The sequence below is a fragment of the Acanthaster planci genome, linkage group LG02 (genome assembly GCF_054643075.1).
Source record: "Acanthaster planci isolate LZ-2023a linkage group LG02, COTS_SCS, whole genome shotgun sequence".
NCBI lineage: Eukaryota > Metazoa > Echinodermata > Asteroidea > Valvatida > Acanthasteridae > Acanthaster > Acanthaster planci.
The window spans coordinates 17,187,692-17,202,207 of record NC_141778.1 but is presented as its reverse complement, the minus strand read 5'-3'; the positions used below and the strand labels follow the sequence as shown (position 1 = coordinate 17,202,207).

At 40.8% G+C, this 14,516-nt stretch overlaps 2 protein-coding genes across 2 annotated transcripts in view; both read left to right on the top strand.

The window, feature by feature from the left end:
- Positions 1-3,600: 3,600 nt before the first annotated feature.
- LOC147799955 (dachshund homolog 1-like) lies at positions 3,601-10,110 on the top strand. The gene is made up of 2 exons (XM_087133155.1): positions 3,601-4,420; positions 9,989-10,110. Exons 1-2 carry the CDS (start codon positions 4,023-4,025, stop codon positions 10,056-10,058), a joined length of 468 nt encoding a protein of 155 aa, XP_086989281.1. The 5' UTR covers positions 3,601-4,022; the 3' UTR covers positions 10,059-10,110.
- A 61-nt stretch (positions 10,111-10,171) lies between these two features.
- LOC147799954 (uncharacterized) overlaps positions 10,172-14,516 on the top strand; it is a 52,679-nt gene continuing 48,334 nt past the window's right edge. The window contains exon 1 of the mRNA XM_087148728.1: positions 10,172-11,065. Coding sequence (XP_087004854.1) covers positions 11,052-11,065 — 14 coding nt within the window. The 5' untranslated portion in view covers positions 10,172-11,051. The remainder of the gene's footprint in view (positions 11,066-14,516) is intronic.

Here is a 14,516-nt window from a genome sequence, read left to right as displayed (position 1 = left end):
GCAAGGTGAAGCCAGGCACGGTGTATGGCAGAAACCATTAATGCCATCATCTTGATGATTAGTGTTGTTTGTGAGCACAAAACTACGGTTTGACCACCCGCGATAAACCGCTTGCCTTGTTTTCGTAGGCTTCATCAGATCGATTTTTGAGTTTGCTACACGATAATTTATATAGAAAAATACCTCAAGACAAATCAATAAGCCGTGATAAAGTGTTTCTGTTCCCCAGTGCCACTCTCAAAAAGGTCTCAGAAAATGTAACCATTTATCTGTGTTCATACACATAGTCGGAGCTTTTTGAATTTTGGAATGTATTTGGTTACATGTTTTTGGTTCATTCGTTTCAGTCTTTTCCCATTTTCCCACTCCGCTGATCGTTTCCGGGTTCGGAAATCAAGGAAACGAGACATTTGGTTTATGGGTCTGAAAACTGTAGCTCTGGATTTTGTTAGCTTGATATATTTATGTAATTTAAACTTAGGCTGTAGGACTCCAATTTCAGAGTAGTGTCATGTAAGCCTGTGAATTTAAGTCTGCACACAATGGGTTCATATTATGCTTGTTAAAAGATACCGAAAACCCTGTGGTTAAGTAGTTTTGTTTTAGTCTTTCTGAATGAAAAGGATCTCTTGGCTAGTCAGGGACACCTCAGGGTGCATTTTCATGTTTTTAATTTCTTGTATAGTATATATAAAAAAATTATGCCATACGTGGAAGTCATGAGGTCGAATTTAGGGCAAAATATTCAGCATTCACCCTAAGAAGTTTGATCACCCATCATGGACAGATTATCGGTAAAAAAATCCACGTTGTGGGCCTGTAATTGAAAACGAAGTCCCAAAAGACATTGGTACTCTTTAAATAGCAAATTATTATTAAACTATCATTATGACCGTCTTGTGTGATAAAAGGAGATCTTTTTGTGCCCAACGCAAAACGTCACTTTTGCTAAAATTTCAGCCCCAAATCACATTTTTCTCAACACGGAGTTGACCGGGTGCTGCATAATTATAACTGATGCCACTTGTCATATTAGTAACGCCGTTTGATCTCTGAATGGCAACCATCGTTAGACAAGAGAAAGCTGTCATTAAAATAAGATCCGGGCAAAATTATTTGTGTGGCCGAATCCTGTCAGCTACACTGCACACATTTCACGGGGAGCTAGTTAAAAAGTGGACACTCGATCAGGCGGCAGCATACCAGCATTTTGTCCCTGCATCTGCAGCTCTTCAACTGAACTGGACTTCACGCTCGCCAACCCGGAGACGCAACAGGTTCGACAATTTTGTTAACAGGGGAAACACTGACGCGTCGCTTCAAATCATCGCGAGATTTGAGGAACGGATAAAAAGCAAGGTTGCCCCCATTAGCGGATGGGGGGGGGAGGGGAAAGGGAGCCAAATTTGGTTTCTGAAAAATAATATTTAGGCCTATTAAGGGAGATTTTCTCACTTTCCTTCCCTCTAAAAGTACGTGGATGTCTTAAAATTTAGCTTCACCTCTCAGAAAGGCTTTAAAAGTTTATATCAAGAATTTCCAAACTCCCCCAAACCATTTCAACCCCCTAAAAAGATTGGTTTTGGACTGCCCTTGCTTGCCCTGCGAGGATTTCAGCCGAATTCTGCCAAAAAAGTTGAGGATCTGAAGGTTTCCTACACTCGGGCCTAATAGCATGACTGACACACGTCTCTTCTTCCCCCTCCCCAGTTTCCGATCACTATAGTTTCATCGTTTTAAAAACCTTCCCTCTTATTATTTTGAAATACCTTTTTGTAAAATCATTTCATTAAAAAAGACGGAATTGGGAAAAAGCCTTTCAACTAGCTAAGATTAAAGCTTAATTGCATAATGCAGCTTTTGATTGGTGAACAAACCATTACTGGTCAACCGGGGTAAAGGTTCTTGGGGGGGGGGGCATCTTGTGGCCGGGTCTGGTACTGAAGATTTCAACAGTCCAAACCTGAGTTAATTAAAACGTGGAATGCGCGTGAGTTTGGTGTGTGAAGCTCCCTTTTAATCAAACTAAGGGTCTGTTCGTATTGTCAGTGCAAAAATGCGGTTTAATATCTCGTGCGTATCAGCCCGTGCGTTGAACACATATCAAAGGGTGTACAGTTAACATTCTTGGCCTAGAGAAATGGTCAGTTTGCGAGAACGGTATGTCCGATTTTCAGAAATTTTGTGTCAAAATGACAGCAAGACATCAGCTTAAAAAACCAAGGAGGGGTCGAAGTGATTAAAAGAATATGTTGCGATTATACTGGAGATAGTGTACAGGGTGGATCACACGTTTAGATGGAGAAAACTGTTCTAACGTGTATTTCTGTGAATTAACCAAGGACTGGGCTTAAAACGGTTTATTCACACAGTTGTCGAGATAGAAAAATAATGATGCTCCTAAAATAGTCGGGTTAAGGCTGCTCCTGGTCAACGCAAACTAACTATTGGACAATCACGATCGCAAGATCTTGTCACAAGTCAACGACTTATGAAAATACCACATGATGAAGATACAGTTGCGAAACAGCTGCGGACCGAATTTAATAGACAGCACCGTACCGTACGCGTGGCTGTACTCGTGCCGTGGTGTCACGGGTCACGCCCTCTAGTGACCGCAAGTGGCCATGGCCACAAGACCGCCCCAGTATAGGGGAAACCGTATACAAAAAGTCCGGCTGCGTATGTTACCCGCGGATAGCTCTGTCAAATAATTTCCAGGCAAAGAAAGTGGAAATTTCTGTATTCCGCTGCTAAGTTGGGCATTGATGCCCTGGAGAAAAAAAATGGAAAAGTCTGGCATGGAAATGGGGGGGGGGGGATGTACCAGTCAACACTGTCCCAGACTAAAATGTTTTTCTGTTCTCGGACATAAATTAGGGACAGCCGTGGAGAAATCGACACCCACAGCTTCAGAGGCCTTAGCAGTTTTAAAGGAAATTACAATAAAAAATAAACTTAGTTCCCAGGCTACCGAAAGGGCTATATTCATCTGGATCTTGAGTGTATTTTGGGGGAGGGGTTGATAGTGGGCAACCTAAAGGTGTCATCTGTTTCAAGTACTTCGATTTGTAGTTTGAAGAATGCCATTACGTATGATCAAATCTTTCAGTGTTACATAAACAACACGTTAATAATCGATCAGCTAAAGGCAATAAAACTGCAGAACGATGGTTGAACCACGGAGGAATAAGAACACACCTCCATGTTAGAACTAGGGAAGACACCAATGAACGAAAATGGTGTTTGGAAACCAAACCGAATAAAAATGTCTTGACCGTCAAGGGACTCATGCATCAATCTTTCGAGGGATGGAAAGATTATGAAAAGGATGTTAAAGTTTGGGAGATATTTTAGTAGCAAATTCAACCAGACTACAAACATTTGTCTTATATCCAGAATTCTTCTAAGCTGTACTAAAGCTTTCCCAGCTTAGACAATGCAGATTGAAAAAAGGACGCGAAATATTCCATAAAGGATACTAGCTATTTAAAGAACAGGTGCCCAATTAATTACTGCCGATGCTTCGTTACGCATCCCTATTCCAAAGTGGAGTGACCCTCTGACCCCACGTGCGTGAAAGTGCGTCGCACGTCCAATACTAATGTGTTCATTTCATTCATTGACAAAACGCAAACCACGAGTACGATTGGTAGAATGATGGACGAAATGTGCACATGACACGCACTGATCGCGGTCTGTCACACTTGTAATCGCGACCACAGTTGGGTGTATGAAGGGATCGGAGTGGATTGAATTGCAAATGAAATTCGGCAAAAATCGTGCACGGGGACGTTATCAATCAAGCACTCAATTGCTGCATGCGGTGGTGGTGGTGGTGCTGGACTGTGGAAACATTAACAAAAGACCGGCCCGGGAACTTCGCTTAGTTGTATTGGCAATCGCAGCGTGGTGTTTGTCGTGGCTCTGCTTGATCTTTGGAAAAGAAGACGTGAAGTAAGGTTCAGTGTAACTTCTCGGTACACCGTTCGTTGTTGTGCGAGTTACGGGGAAAGAAAACAATGATGAACTCGCCACCTACTCAGGTCCCACCGACCAGCGTGCTGTACAAGCTGGACAAGGTTGCGTACAGCACCCCGCCACCGGTCAGCTCGGACCCGGCCAACAACGAGTGCAAGCTGATCGAGTACCGGGGGGCCAAGGTGGCTAGCTTTACCATCGCCGGCGATGTCATGATCTGTCTGCCCCAGGCCTTCGACTTGTTCCTCCGGCATCTGGTGGGCGGCCTGCACACGGTCTACACCAAGCTGAAGCGGCTCAACATCATCCCCGTGGTCTGTAACGTGGAGCAAGTCCGCATCTTGCGGGGCTTAGGCGCCATCCAGCCCGGAGTCAATCGCTGTAAACTGCTGACCAGGAAAGAATTCGACATCCTCTACGAAGACTGCACCACAGCAAGGTAAGAAAGTTTTCTTCTGGCGCAAGCTCAGTGTGTTTCTTGGAATCTTAGAGAGGTTTACAGTTTCGTGTCATAGCCCTACACAGAACACGTGCAGGCGAATGAGTCCATTCACATTTTTGTTTCAATTCAGTTCAGGGGATCGAAGATTTTTTTTTAGTTGTGGTTATAGAATGATAAAGTAGTGTACAGATTTTTTTCTCAGAAAGGGCTTGGGTGCTTTGTAACATGTTTGTAAGGTGATGGTCAAAATGCAGGATTTTCAAATGACCATGAGACTATCGGAAATTCAGTACCCGTATGCTGGTACACATGGTACATGTACTACCGTCATGACCATGCAGGCTGCCTTGTGTAAGATTTTTTTTCAGTATGTGTTTGCTTTGCCATTTTTAAATTAATAATTCAAAGTCAGATTTTTTTGTATCATACTTAAACACATTTATGTTGGTAGCGCATTTGTAACTGTGTTGCAAAAACTAATTGTTTCAGTCGTTTGACCAGCTTGTGGGTGTACATGTCAGCCTTTCTTTCCAATATACATGATATAGAGAGAGTTCCATATCTGGACATCACTTGACATCCTGTGCACAAACCGTATGAAACTGGTGTGAAACATTCTAAGTGTTTTCTAAGTACATTTAAATGTTTAAATGTTTTCACTGCTAAATTTGGCCTGTAAACTACTGCAAGAAAAAATTAGTGATGTGGAACTCTCACACCTCAATTTCAATTAAATGTAACTCTATTCTCAAAACAAAATCTTACTTTAAAATTTAAGCCTACTTAATAAAAAAGTGGACAGAAGTCATAATTTTTTTAAATGTAATTTACCAGTCATCGCAAGTGATAGGGTAGACGGTGTAACAGCTGGTGCAGAGGCTGTTTTCTCCTCCAAATTCAATACAGAGTACAATGTAACAAATTCTGTAGAACTTTACCACTTTGTTGTGTTGGACTCTGCAACTCTCCGAGGCTTATTGAGACACCAACTGATTGAGATTATGGTTGAAAGATCTGTACCATATTCCATTAAGAGGCTTTCATACAGATAATGCAATGTTTTTGAGAATATCAAAGGGAAATGTGGCCAGCAGTGTGCTCACAGCAGATAAAGAAACCACATTGCCTTTAGTTTCAGTGGGAAGGCGTTGCAGGGCTCTTAGTGATAACTGAAAACACTAACCTGTACTGGCATGCCATCAATTAAACAAACATACCCGTCAAGGGGGTTTTAGTTTTGCAGGTAAATATTGTGTTGATAAATGGCAATCGTTAATAGCGTGATATGTGGATGATTAATCGTAGATAGTTTGATACTGATGTTGTTTTGCCTGCCATAAACACAAAGCCTCATTTTGAATGTTGTGCTAAATCTGCAGTACTGGGTCCCAAGTCCAACTTATTACACAATGCTTGGTGTTTTGCCCGTTTTTGTTTTCTGGGAAATGTTGAATTTCAGTGAGTAACTTTCAGTGGGCTGCAAGTACTTTGGTTCTCTGCTTTGGTTACAGATGTCAACTTATCCCAGTTTGTACGTATACTCTGTTGTAAATAATGGAGAGATTATTGAATCTTTGCATGATTTGGAATGAATATTGGTGCTTAAATTCAAAGGCTTTGAATAATTCTGACAGTGTCAAGAACATGGTCAATCTTACAGACTTTATAAAGCATATTGTATTTGATTGTAAGGAGCTGCACATTCAGGGGGGTGAACTGAACCTTACAACAAAAACCTCCTAAGCAAACAACTGAAAGACCTCATCGACCATTGTGTTGTCCAAGGCATGTACATAGCACAAGGGATCGCATCACACAACTGCTACATAAACTTACACACTGTGGCGTTACTCGCTTCGCTTGACACATTTTATGAAAGCAGAAATGTGCACGAGTCGCCGTCAATAAAACTCTGCAACTGTAGAATGCCGTAAACAAATTAAATTTCCCTTGTTGGGGTGATGAACGGATGTGGCACTGTAGCAGATCTCATTTTGTGCTAGGGAAGTCCATATCTTTGTCAGGTCCGGCCACAGCCCGAGATTTTATTGCAGGATTCTGAGCAGTTACCCTGCCCTGTGCTGTTCTTGTTTACGCTTTCGAAAAACAGAATTAGGAACAAAAGCTGTCATTTATTACCTGAGATAATGCGTTCCAGTCTTTGCCATAAAAAGAAAATCTGTTTCTTTTGGAAGTATATTACTCAGCGGCCATATAGCCCAGGATGTTGATCATAAATTGTTGGAAAGGAGCATTTAGTGGGGCATTTCCAGTTTTGTTTTTCGACTTGCTCACCCTGTGCACTCGCTAACTTTGTTTACATGAATTTGTCTCTCCTGTCCTGCAGTAGCCAAAACAGCTACATATTGTGGTTCAAGCAGTGCTCTTTTTTTCTTTTTAAATCCTGCGGCAGGTCTGTGAAAAAATTTTTTGGTTCTAAGGAATTTATCTTTGCGCTGGACATGGGTCAGCTTACTAAGGGTTGCCGCTTGAAGTCAGGTCACTTGATGCAAGTTCCCAAAAAGATCACTGGAGATGTACATGTACATCTATGTGAATCACAAATCATTAATTATCTGCATTTATTCTCCCACAAAGAGAGAGGCAGACAAAATTCATGTCCCTCTCATCACTGTAATTATGACCCCCCCCTCCCCCCTGAGGTCATAGCTATAGTTGTGCTGCCTACCTTGCCAATCATTTCCGTTATTTTGCCCCCTAAGAGTTCATTTTGGCCTTGTTTATAGTGGCGAGACTGCTAAACTTGCAAGCCTTATCGGCTGCCCCCGTGCTGAGTCAAACATTGGTAAGTGGTTTGTCTGTTCCTGTTTTTGAAGTGGGAGTAAACTGAAAAATGTGTTTGCAAGCACTCAACTCATGGAGGCTTTTCATGGCTGCCATGACGTTTCGCTTTTTTTTAATCAATCTCCCCAGCTCTCCTTAGAAATATTATTTTGGAGAAATATGAGGCTGGTTTCTGTGGTTTTTTTTTTCATTTGACACAAAGCATACTTGATACTTGTTGTGGATTAGGAACACATTGTATGTGGTATATTTGAGACATTTTGTGATCAGTGGTTCAGTGGCAAGCACAGGTTTCTGTTTCTGTGAGAAACAAGGAACAGAATAAACATATGTAACGGCATTAGGGCACATTAACAAACAAAACCATATCAATTGAAAACATACCCAACAGTGGATTCATGCAAATTTACTTTTGTGTTCGGAACCCAAATGAATAATTAGAGCCACATGTATGTAAATAATAGCCAGTTTACGAAACCGAAACAGATTGAATAAAAATCCAACAAATGAAATTCTGGAAATTGACAATTCTTTCTATTTCTAGTAGTGCTTATTAGTAAAAGAAAAAGTTACATGGAAATAAGGTTCAATTAATTATAAAAGGTAGTGTAGCCTTCTTCAGGCTTCTTGTTTGAAACTTGAAAGTCCTCTTTCAGTGGTTTGTACACATTGAAGACAGCCCCTAAATGTTGTTTTTTTGTATTAAAGGGTTTATGCACCCTTTGGTCTGATGATTATTCAGCAGTTTGATCAAGAATGCATCCTTGATGGTGAGAAGATGCCTCCTTGGTTGTCAATATTTGACCAGTACTATGCCGGGGAGACAGGTCAAGTGGCCCGGATTGTGTTGTTGGTGAATTGTAAGCTAGGGGTCTTAGTCCCCACCTCGTTTAGTTCTCACAACTCCAGTATTCAGTGATCCCCCACCCTGTCAAGTGGCCCAAGATGAGATATCAAGGCCTGGCTCTGTGTGTTTGAGAGTCTTAGCAAAGGGCAGTCACAAGCTCCTTGAGAATGGAGGGTGTCATCCCTGATCTGGACTGTCAAGAGAATGAAGAAGGCCGAAGAAGAAATCACCTCACGTGGTTGGCTTGGAGTTGTTATTACACTGTGGGAAGTTGCCGAATACAGACGGAACGGCAAAAGGCCTGAACACATTTCTGCTTGTGGATCATGGTGATTTCAAGCACTATCCATCTTAGTCCTTGGCAGTTTGCCTGATTTGGACAACTTCAAACAAAACTTACAGTTTGAGAAATGGAAAAAATCGGCTTTTAAGTATAACAAGCAAATTAACCAGTGGAGTGCAGGTGTGCTGTTTGTTGGTTCACAAGATTTCCCCAACATTTTTTTAATGGTCATGCTTACCATGAAAAAACAGCATTGAGGGTTTGTGCAGCATGAAATTTTCTCAGTGAAAATCTGGGTCTCAAAACTACAGCTTTTGAAAGGAGTGTTTTTGTTCCAACTGGGAGCGTAAGTGAAATCCTAGATGTATTTCTGGATAAATCTGTAAAATTCTGTAAAATGTTGTGTTTGTAATTAGAGCACATTGCTTAACTTTCTGGCTGAGCTATAGTGAACATTTTTTGCCATTTGTTGATTTCTACAAAAATGTTGCATTTTATGCAGTCTGTTGGCCTAATTAATTTAACATAATATAGGAATTTTTCTAATTGACAAGGAGTCAGTAATGTTCGGAAGAAGATGAGAAAACAGTCCCCAAATCAAACAACACCTTTTTGTTGTGAGTGTGGAAATAATAGGTGGATTTGTCATCCCTGAGCAGAAAGTCATTTCGTTTAATACAACATCTGTCACTTCAATTGAGCACAAAAGGACATCGTCAGATATATATGCCGGGCAATCAAGAAAGCATTGGGCAGAATTTAAATGAGACATTGTGGCCGTGAAGCCTCAGATACACACCGAGCCAGTTGCATTTCTAATGATCAGAATAAATCGTGATAGCAATCGAGATCTGGTATAATTAGATCATTTCCCCGGCTTGTCTGACTGTAGTACGCTGTGCTCAGAGAGCCCCCCTCAACAAAAAACTGTGACAGATGGCTTACACTCCATTCCGATCAGCAATCAGAGTTTATATTATTGGACTGCATTGAATGAAAGAGGTCATCCAAGACAAGTGGGGGGGGTGTGACTGGGCCTGTGCCATGCAGGCTGTTGTTGGTGCACTGGGTCAGCAGATCCGAACAATAACTTCAGCCCTTTTTTCAGTTGCCGAGGGAGCATTCAAATGTATAGAAAGATTTTACAATGCATGGTCATTCATTTGAAACAGTGCAATTTGACAGTTTCAACTTACCTGGAGGAAATTTATTTAGTAGAGAGGTAAACCATCTACCATAGTTTGTTGCCACCATAACTGCTCAAAGTGTAGTGACATGGGTTAGTTCATAGGGGGTAATTCTAGAAATTAGGGGGCCATTTTGTTTTTTCATGTCCCTGTCAGATCTGGCATATGATTTTGTAAGTTCAGAACATATTTTTTAATTTCCAAGAGTGATGAATTAATGCAAATTACCTACCGAACAAATAGTAATAGTTTGAAATCAATTCCAGTGATATCTCCATGTCAAATAACAAAGGTCAGATGTAACAGGGACACGAAAAAGTCACACTTTTGGACCCCTAATTTCTTGAATTTCTCAGGGGTACTTCTGAATATATGTATTTTCTTGGATGACTACAAGTAGAAGCTATCTTTGTTTTAAGTTTTTGTGCTTCACTGTTCCTCAGAACTCCTTCAAACAGTGACAACTGCCTGTGGCAACGCCCATTGAAATTCGAATCTGAGAGCCCAGCATAATCCATTGAAGCTACATGAAGAGAGTTAATTACATGTAAGAGGTCCACAGGACTTCAGAGCACTTTGTCACATTTCCAGTTGGCGAGTTTTAAACAAATTTCACGATTTTTTCTTGAGTTTACAACAATGTTTATTTAAGGTCTCTAAATATCAGTTAGACTGTGAATTTTCTAATCTTGAAAAGAAATTCTTTTCAATGAATGTTTGAGGACAAAAGTGGATATATCCATCTTATCAAAGCTGGTGTTTGGATGCCAAAACGATGCATATAGTTTAAATTCCAGTTGAATGAACAGTTACTTACAATAATTTTAAATATTTTGATTCATTTCCGGACGAGTGCACATGCATGATTTCGTTTTTTGCCAGAGGGCAAATCATCCCTTTTTGACGTGTCACTTTTATGTCACAGTACAAGCCCATATTATGCAGTGTTCAATGGGACTCAAAAGAAAGACTTATGCAGCAAATAGTGCATGTCAGTGTCATTGTACCGGTAGGTAGTTCCGTACTTGTACATGTACTTGGCTCTAAAAAGTGTCTGACCTCACAATATGCTGTGTGTCATAGCTGTCAGGTGTCGGAGCTGAACAATAGGCCTTTTCTGCTCTGATGGAGTAGCTTCAAATAGATCATGGGGAGGTTCCTCGTACTTTCTTGTTGTAAATTTCATAATAAGAGCAAGTTTGCACTGGTATGGTACAACTACACACGTCCACTTCAAGCCCAGACTGACTTTGGTGGAAAGGCTGTCTGCTCAAGGATGGCCTGGATGGTGCAGTTGGCTTCTTTAAACCCACAGACCAACCTTGGTCACATCACTGCCTATTACCCTGGCATAGCGTGTATGCCAATGAACAGTGGGGATCCAGAACCAAGAGGTTTTTATGAGGATGCTGAGGATAAATTTGTTGAGAGCTCGTTTGAGCTTTGGAATATTGAGTTGTGCAGTGCAGTGCTAAGTACAGTTTTCTGTGGCAGGTGCTCAGGAGGATGGCCAACAGTCTGTAAGTACATGTACATTGTACAATGCTGTGTGGTGATGGAGGTGATTGACAGCTTGAACTTTTGATTACATTTTAAAATCATGTTTTGATAAATTTTGTGTCATTGGTTTTCTTTTTGCAGTTTTGGGGTTTTGTTTTGCACATTGGTACATTTGTGCATTTGGAACCATCTGTTGTTACAGGCACACCAAAAAAAAAAAAAAAATTGAATCATCTCGGTGTTTTCAAAGCGTTTCCCTCCAAAAAATTTCCAAGTAGTAGTTGGTTATCTTTTTACTTTTATCACCTGCAATCTGTGGCATTACTCACCGCTACATGTATGTGTACATGTACATGTAGGTGTGTGTAGTCCTTTGTCAGTGCCAGCTCGACATTTGAAAATGGAATTGATTGTGTTTAAGGCCATCTGTCAGGAAACGGCAGGTGAAATCCTGAAGAGAAACCAAATTGCATTACCAGAAATTTGTGAGCGTACATGTATGAATGTGTGTAGACAAACATTTGTCCAGATCTGAAGTTCTTCTAACCAATCATGTATAATGCACATGTTGTTGGAGTTGAATGCGTTGGTGCTCATGGTAGTTTCTTTTGACTTGCAGACACAATGCATACTCCCATTTTATATGCATACTGCCGGCTCCAATAAGTTGCAATTCATTTGCTGGCGATATTATTGAGGGTCTGGTGTTTATTCAGTGGGAATGACAATATTGAATCAAGAAATTGCTTTTTTCTCTATTCACATAGGTGAATTGAATTCAGGGGAATGTTTGGTGTTGGTGTAACGCCTTTGTTAGGCTTATCAGTTTCACGCTGCTCGTAAACGTCAATGGGAACACAACAGCAGTTTTCAAATAAAGGTGTGACGTAACCTGGACTTCAATTGTGTTTGACATTGACTGTTAGAATTCTGTTATTGTCAGGGATGGAGATGTCTGTTTCACTTTGGATAAGACCAGTCTCAGCAGTGAAGTACATGAACCTCTTGGTCAGTAAGCAGAATTGTCCCCCCCCCCCAAAAAAATTAATGAACCCATTATTTTTGGCTAATGTACAGAACTCATTCTTGCTTGCATGGGTTTTAACAAGAGTGGGGCATGGGGACATTTGCCTCCCCCTCCTTCGTCTTTCCTCCAAAAAGAAGAAAAAGGAAAGTATGAAAAAGAAAGCCGAAACAGGGATGACAATTCCTCAAAATACTTTGGGACTGACCCCTTTCCAATATTTCTGTTAGGTTGTTATATATTGCCCCCTCCCCCTAGAGCTCGGCCCACCCCACCCCTTCAACATCGATTAGGATATGATAACCAAGTCCACTCCAGTTTTACCTTGTAACAACCACATACATGACAAACTACTAGTACCACGTGAACCACTTCACGTGCAAATGTGTGTGTGCACATAGGACACTGACGCAAACCATTTTCGTTTCCACAGTTACCACGCTGTTACAGAAATACAATTGGGATAAAGACATTTTCTAAAATGTTGGACAGAAATGTCATTATTATGTACTCTCGGGGATTTCAGAAAAAATTTCAATAGAAGTCTTTCAACTGGTTAAATAAAGGTGGGTGGTACTTTGTAAAAACCAAACTGTACCGAGTGAGTGCACAGGGTTTGTGGATGCTACTTTGTGAAAATGGGAATCATTTGGTTAGTGTAAAATATGTGTGTGCACTCAAGTCCATTATGTTGTTACTACTGGCTATTGTTGACAAATCATTTCTTATGACAAAAATTCTCTGCGTTTGTGAAGTGACTTTTTAAACTTGTTTTGTAAGTGCTTTGACACCAAGTATAAAAGAAATTTGCAAGGTTTTGAAAAGTTTTCATTTGAATGATTGAAAGGTGAATAGAGCTTAAGACAAAAGTGCCTTTAAATCAGCTTTGCAGAAAGATTTATAATCAAACAAATAAAACTTCGTATGGGAACTGAAGTTTTGTCCAGAAAAACCAAAAAAACCAAGAATTTGTTCATTCAATCTGAGTTGTGTTTTCCAAGAATACGCTGATAAACATGTAAATATACATACACGTGTACAGCCTTGTTAGGAATGTATGGATTTCAGCTTTCTTGAATTGTCCGAAAGTCTGTGTTGTGGATAAGGCATCCCCAGTGAAATTGAAAGTAGCCTTAAATAAACACGGTTATTTCTTGAAATAATATTGCGAATTGGTAATCCATCATTGTGTTTCTGTGTGCTGGTTATTGATGGTCGACTCACCAAAATCTATCATTGGGCACTGAATCTGCTTTTTTGTAACAGACGAACATTGTCTGACCTGCAGATACCGTGTTCTGTACATGTACAAGGCTGTGTGCAGTGCTGTAAACCAGAGCGGAAATACACACACAGAGAGACTTTTATTGCATTCCCCCCCCCCCGACCAGAAAAGACTAAAGCTAGGCGAACTTTGCATGTGTTGTATCAAGAGAGATGATGTCACTGCCAGACGTAAAAATTGGGAGCTGTTGTGGGAACTCTCTCAACACCTCACATGGGCGAAATTATTCACAGCCAGGTACAGCGGTGTGAGTCAATGGCTTTTGTCTGTTGTGGTCTTAAATACCTGTATCCTGTAATTAAGGATTATCGGCCAGGAAGATGGAGGCATAAGACACAGGGGCTGTTGTTGTGGACACTTTTTTTCTCCCTCCATTATGAGCCAATAATATTTTTGGGGTGGGTGGTCTGTCAATCGAGTGGATACATTTTTGTATTCTTTATTTTGGTTTTTTATTCCAACACACATTTCTCACCCTCAGTTTACCTTTTAGAAGAAGGCTTTGAGAATCTGTGAAGATGAGGTATTGAAATGACATGTAAGGAAACTGTGTGTTCAGTGCTGAGTTTATTGGCTCAATTGGAAACTCACACTCAAGCTGTACCATTTGGCCAGTTTTTGTGGGTGGACTGATTGAGATTGGTAGGATGTCTAGCGATTTCATTAAGCCTTCCCATCCACGCTTCCAACCACAGACATTTTCCTCCAATTCGACAATAAGCAGAGAAATAATTCTGGTTGAAGAAGACTTTCTGTACAGTGACACTTGAGCCTGCAGAGAAACCGGCAGCAACTCAAGAGTCAGTTACAGGACATTGTTGTTAGGTTAACTTTTAAAACAGATAGGAAATGCCCAATATCGCTTCCTACAATAAAATGCCGCAGGTCTCCACTTTGAGGAAATCTGGTCATTGAATAGGATTCCTGCCCACGTAGGATTGCCCAGGATGGATGCAGTAATAAGAAAAGTCCTGGAAGAAAGTAGGCAGCGAAGGACTGGGACAAGTTGACTGTCACCGTTGTTTGCACTTTCCAGCAGAGGACATGCGGCACCAGCAGGGGCGTACAACTACACATATGCACACGTAATGTGAATTGTGTTTGTGCATTGTGCCTGTTTGCATACATTCATTTGCACTTGGCTGTTGATAGCATCTCTGTA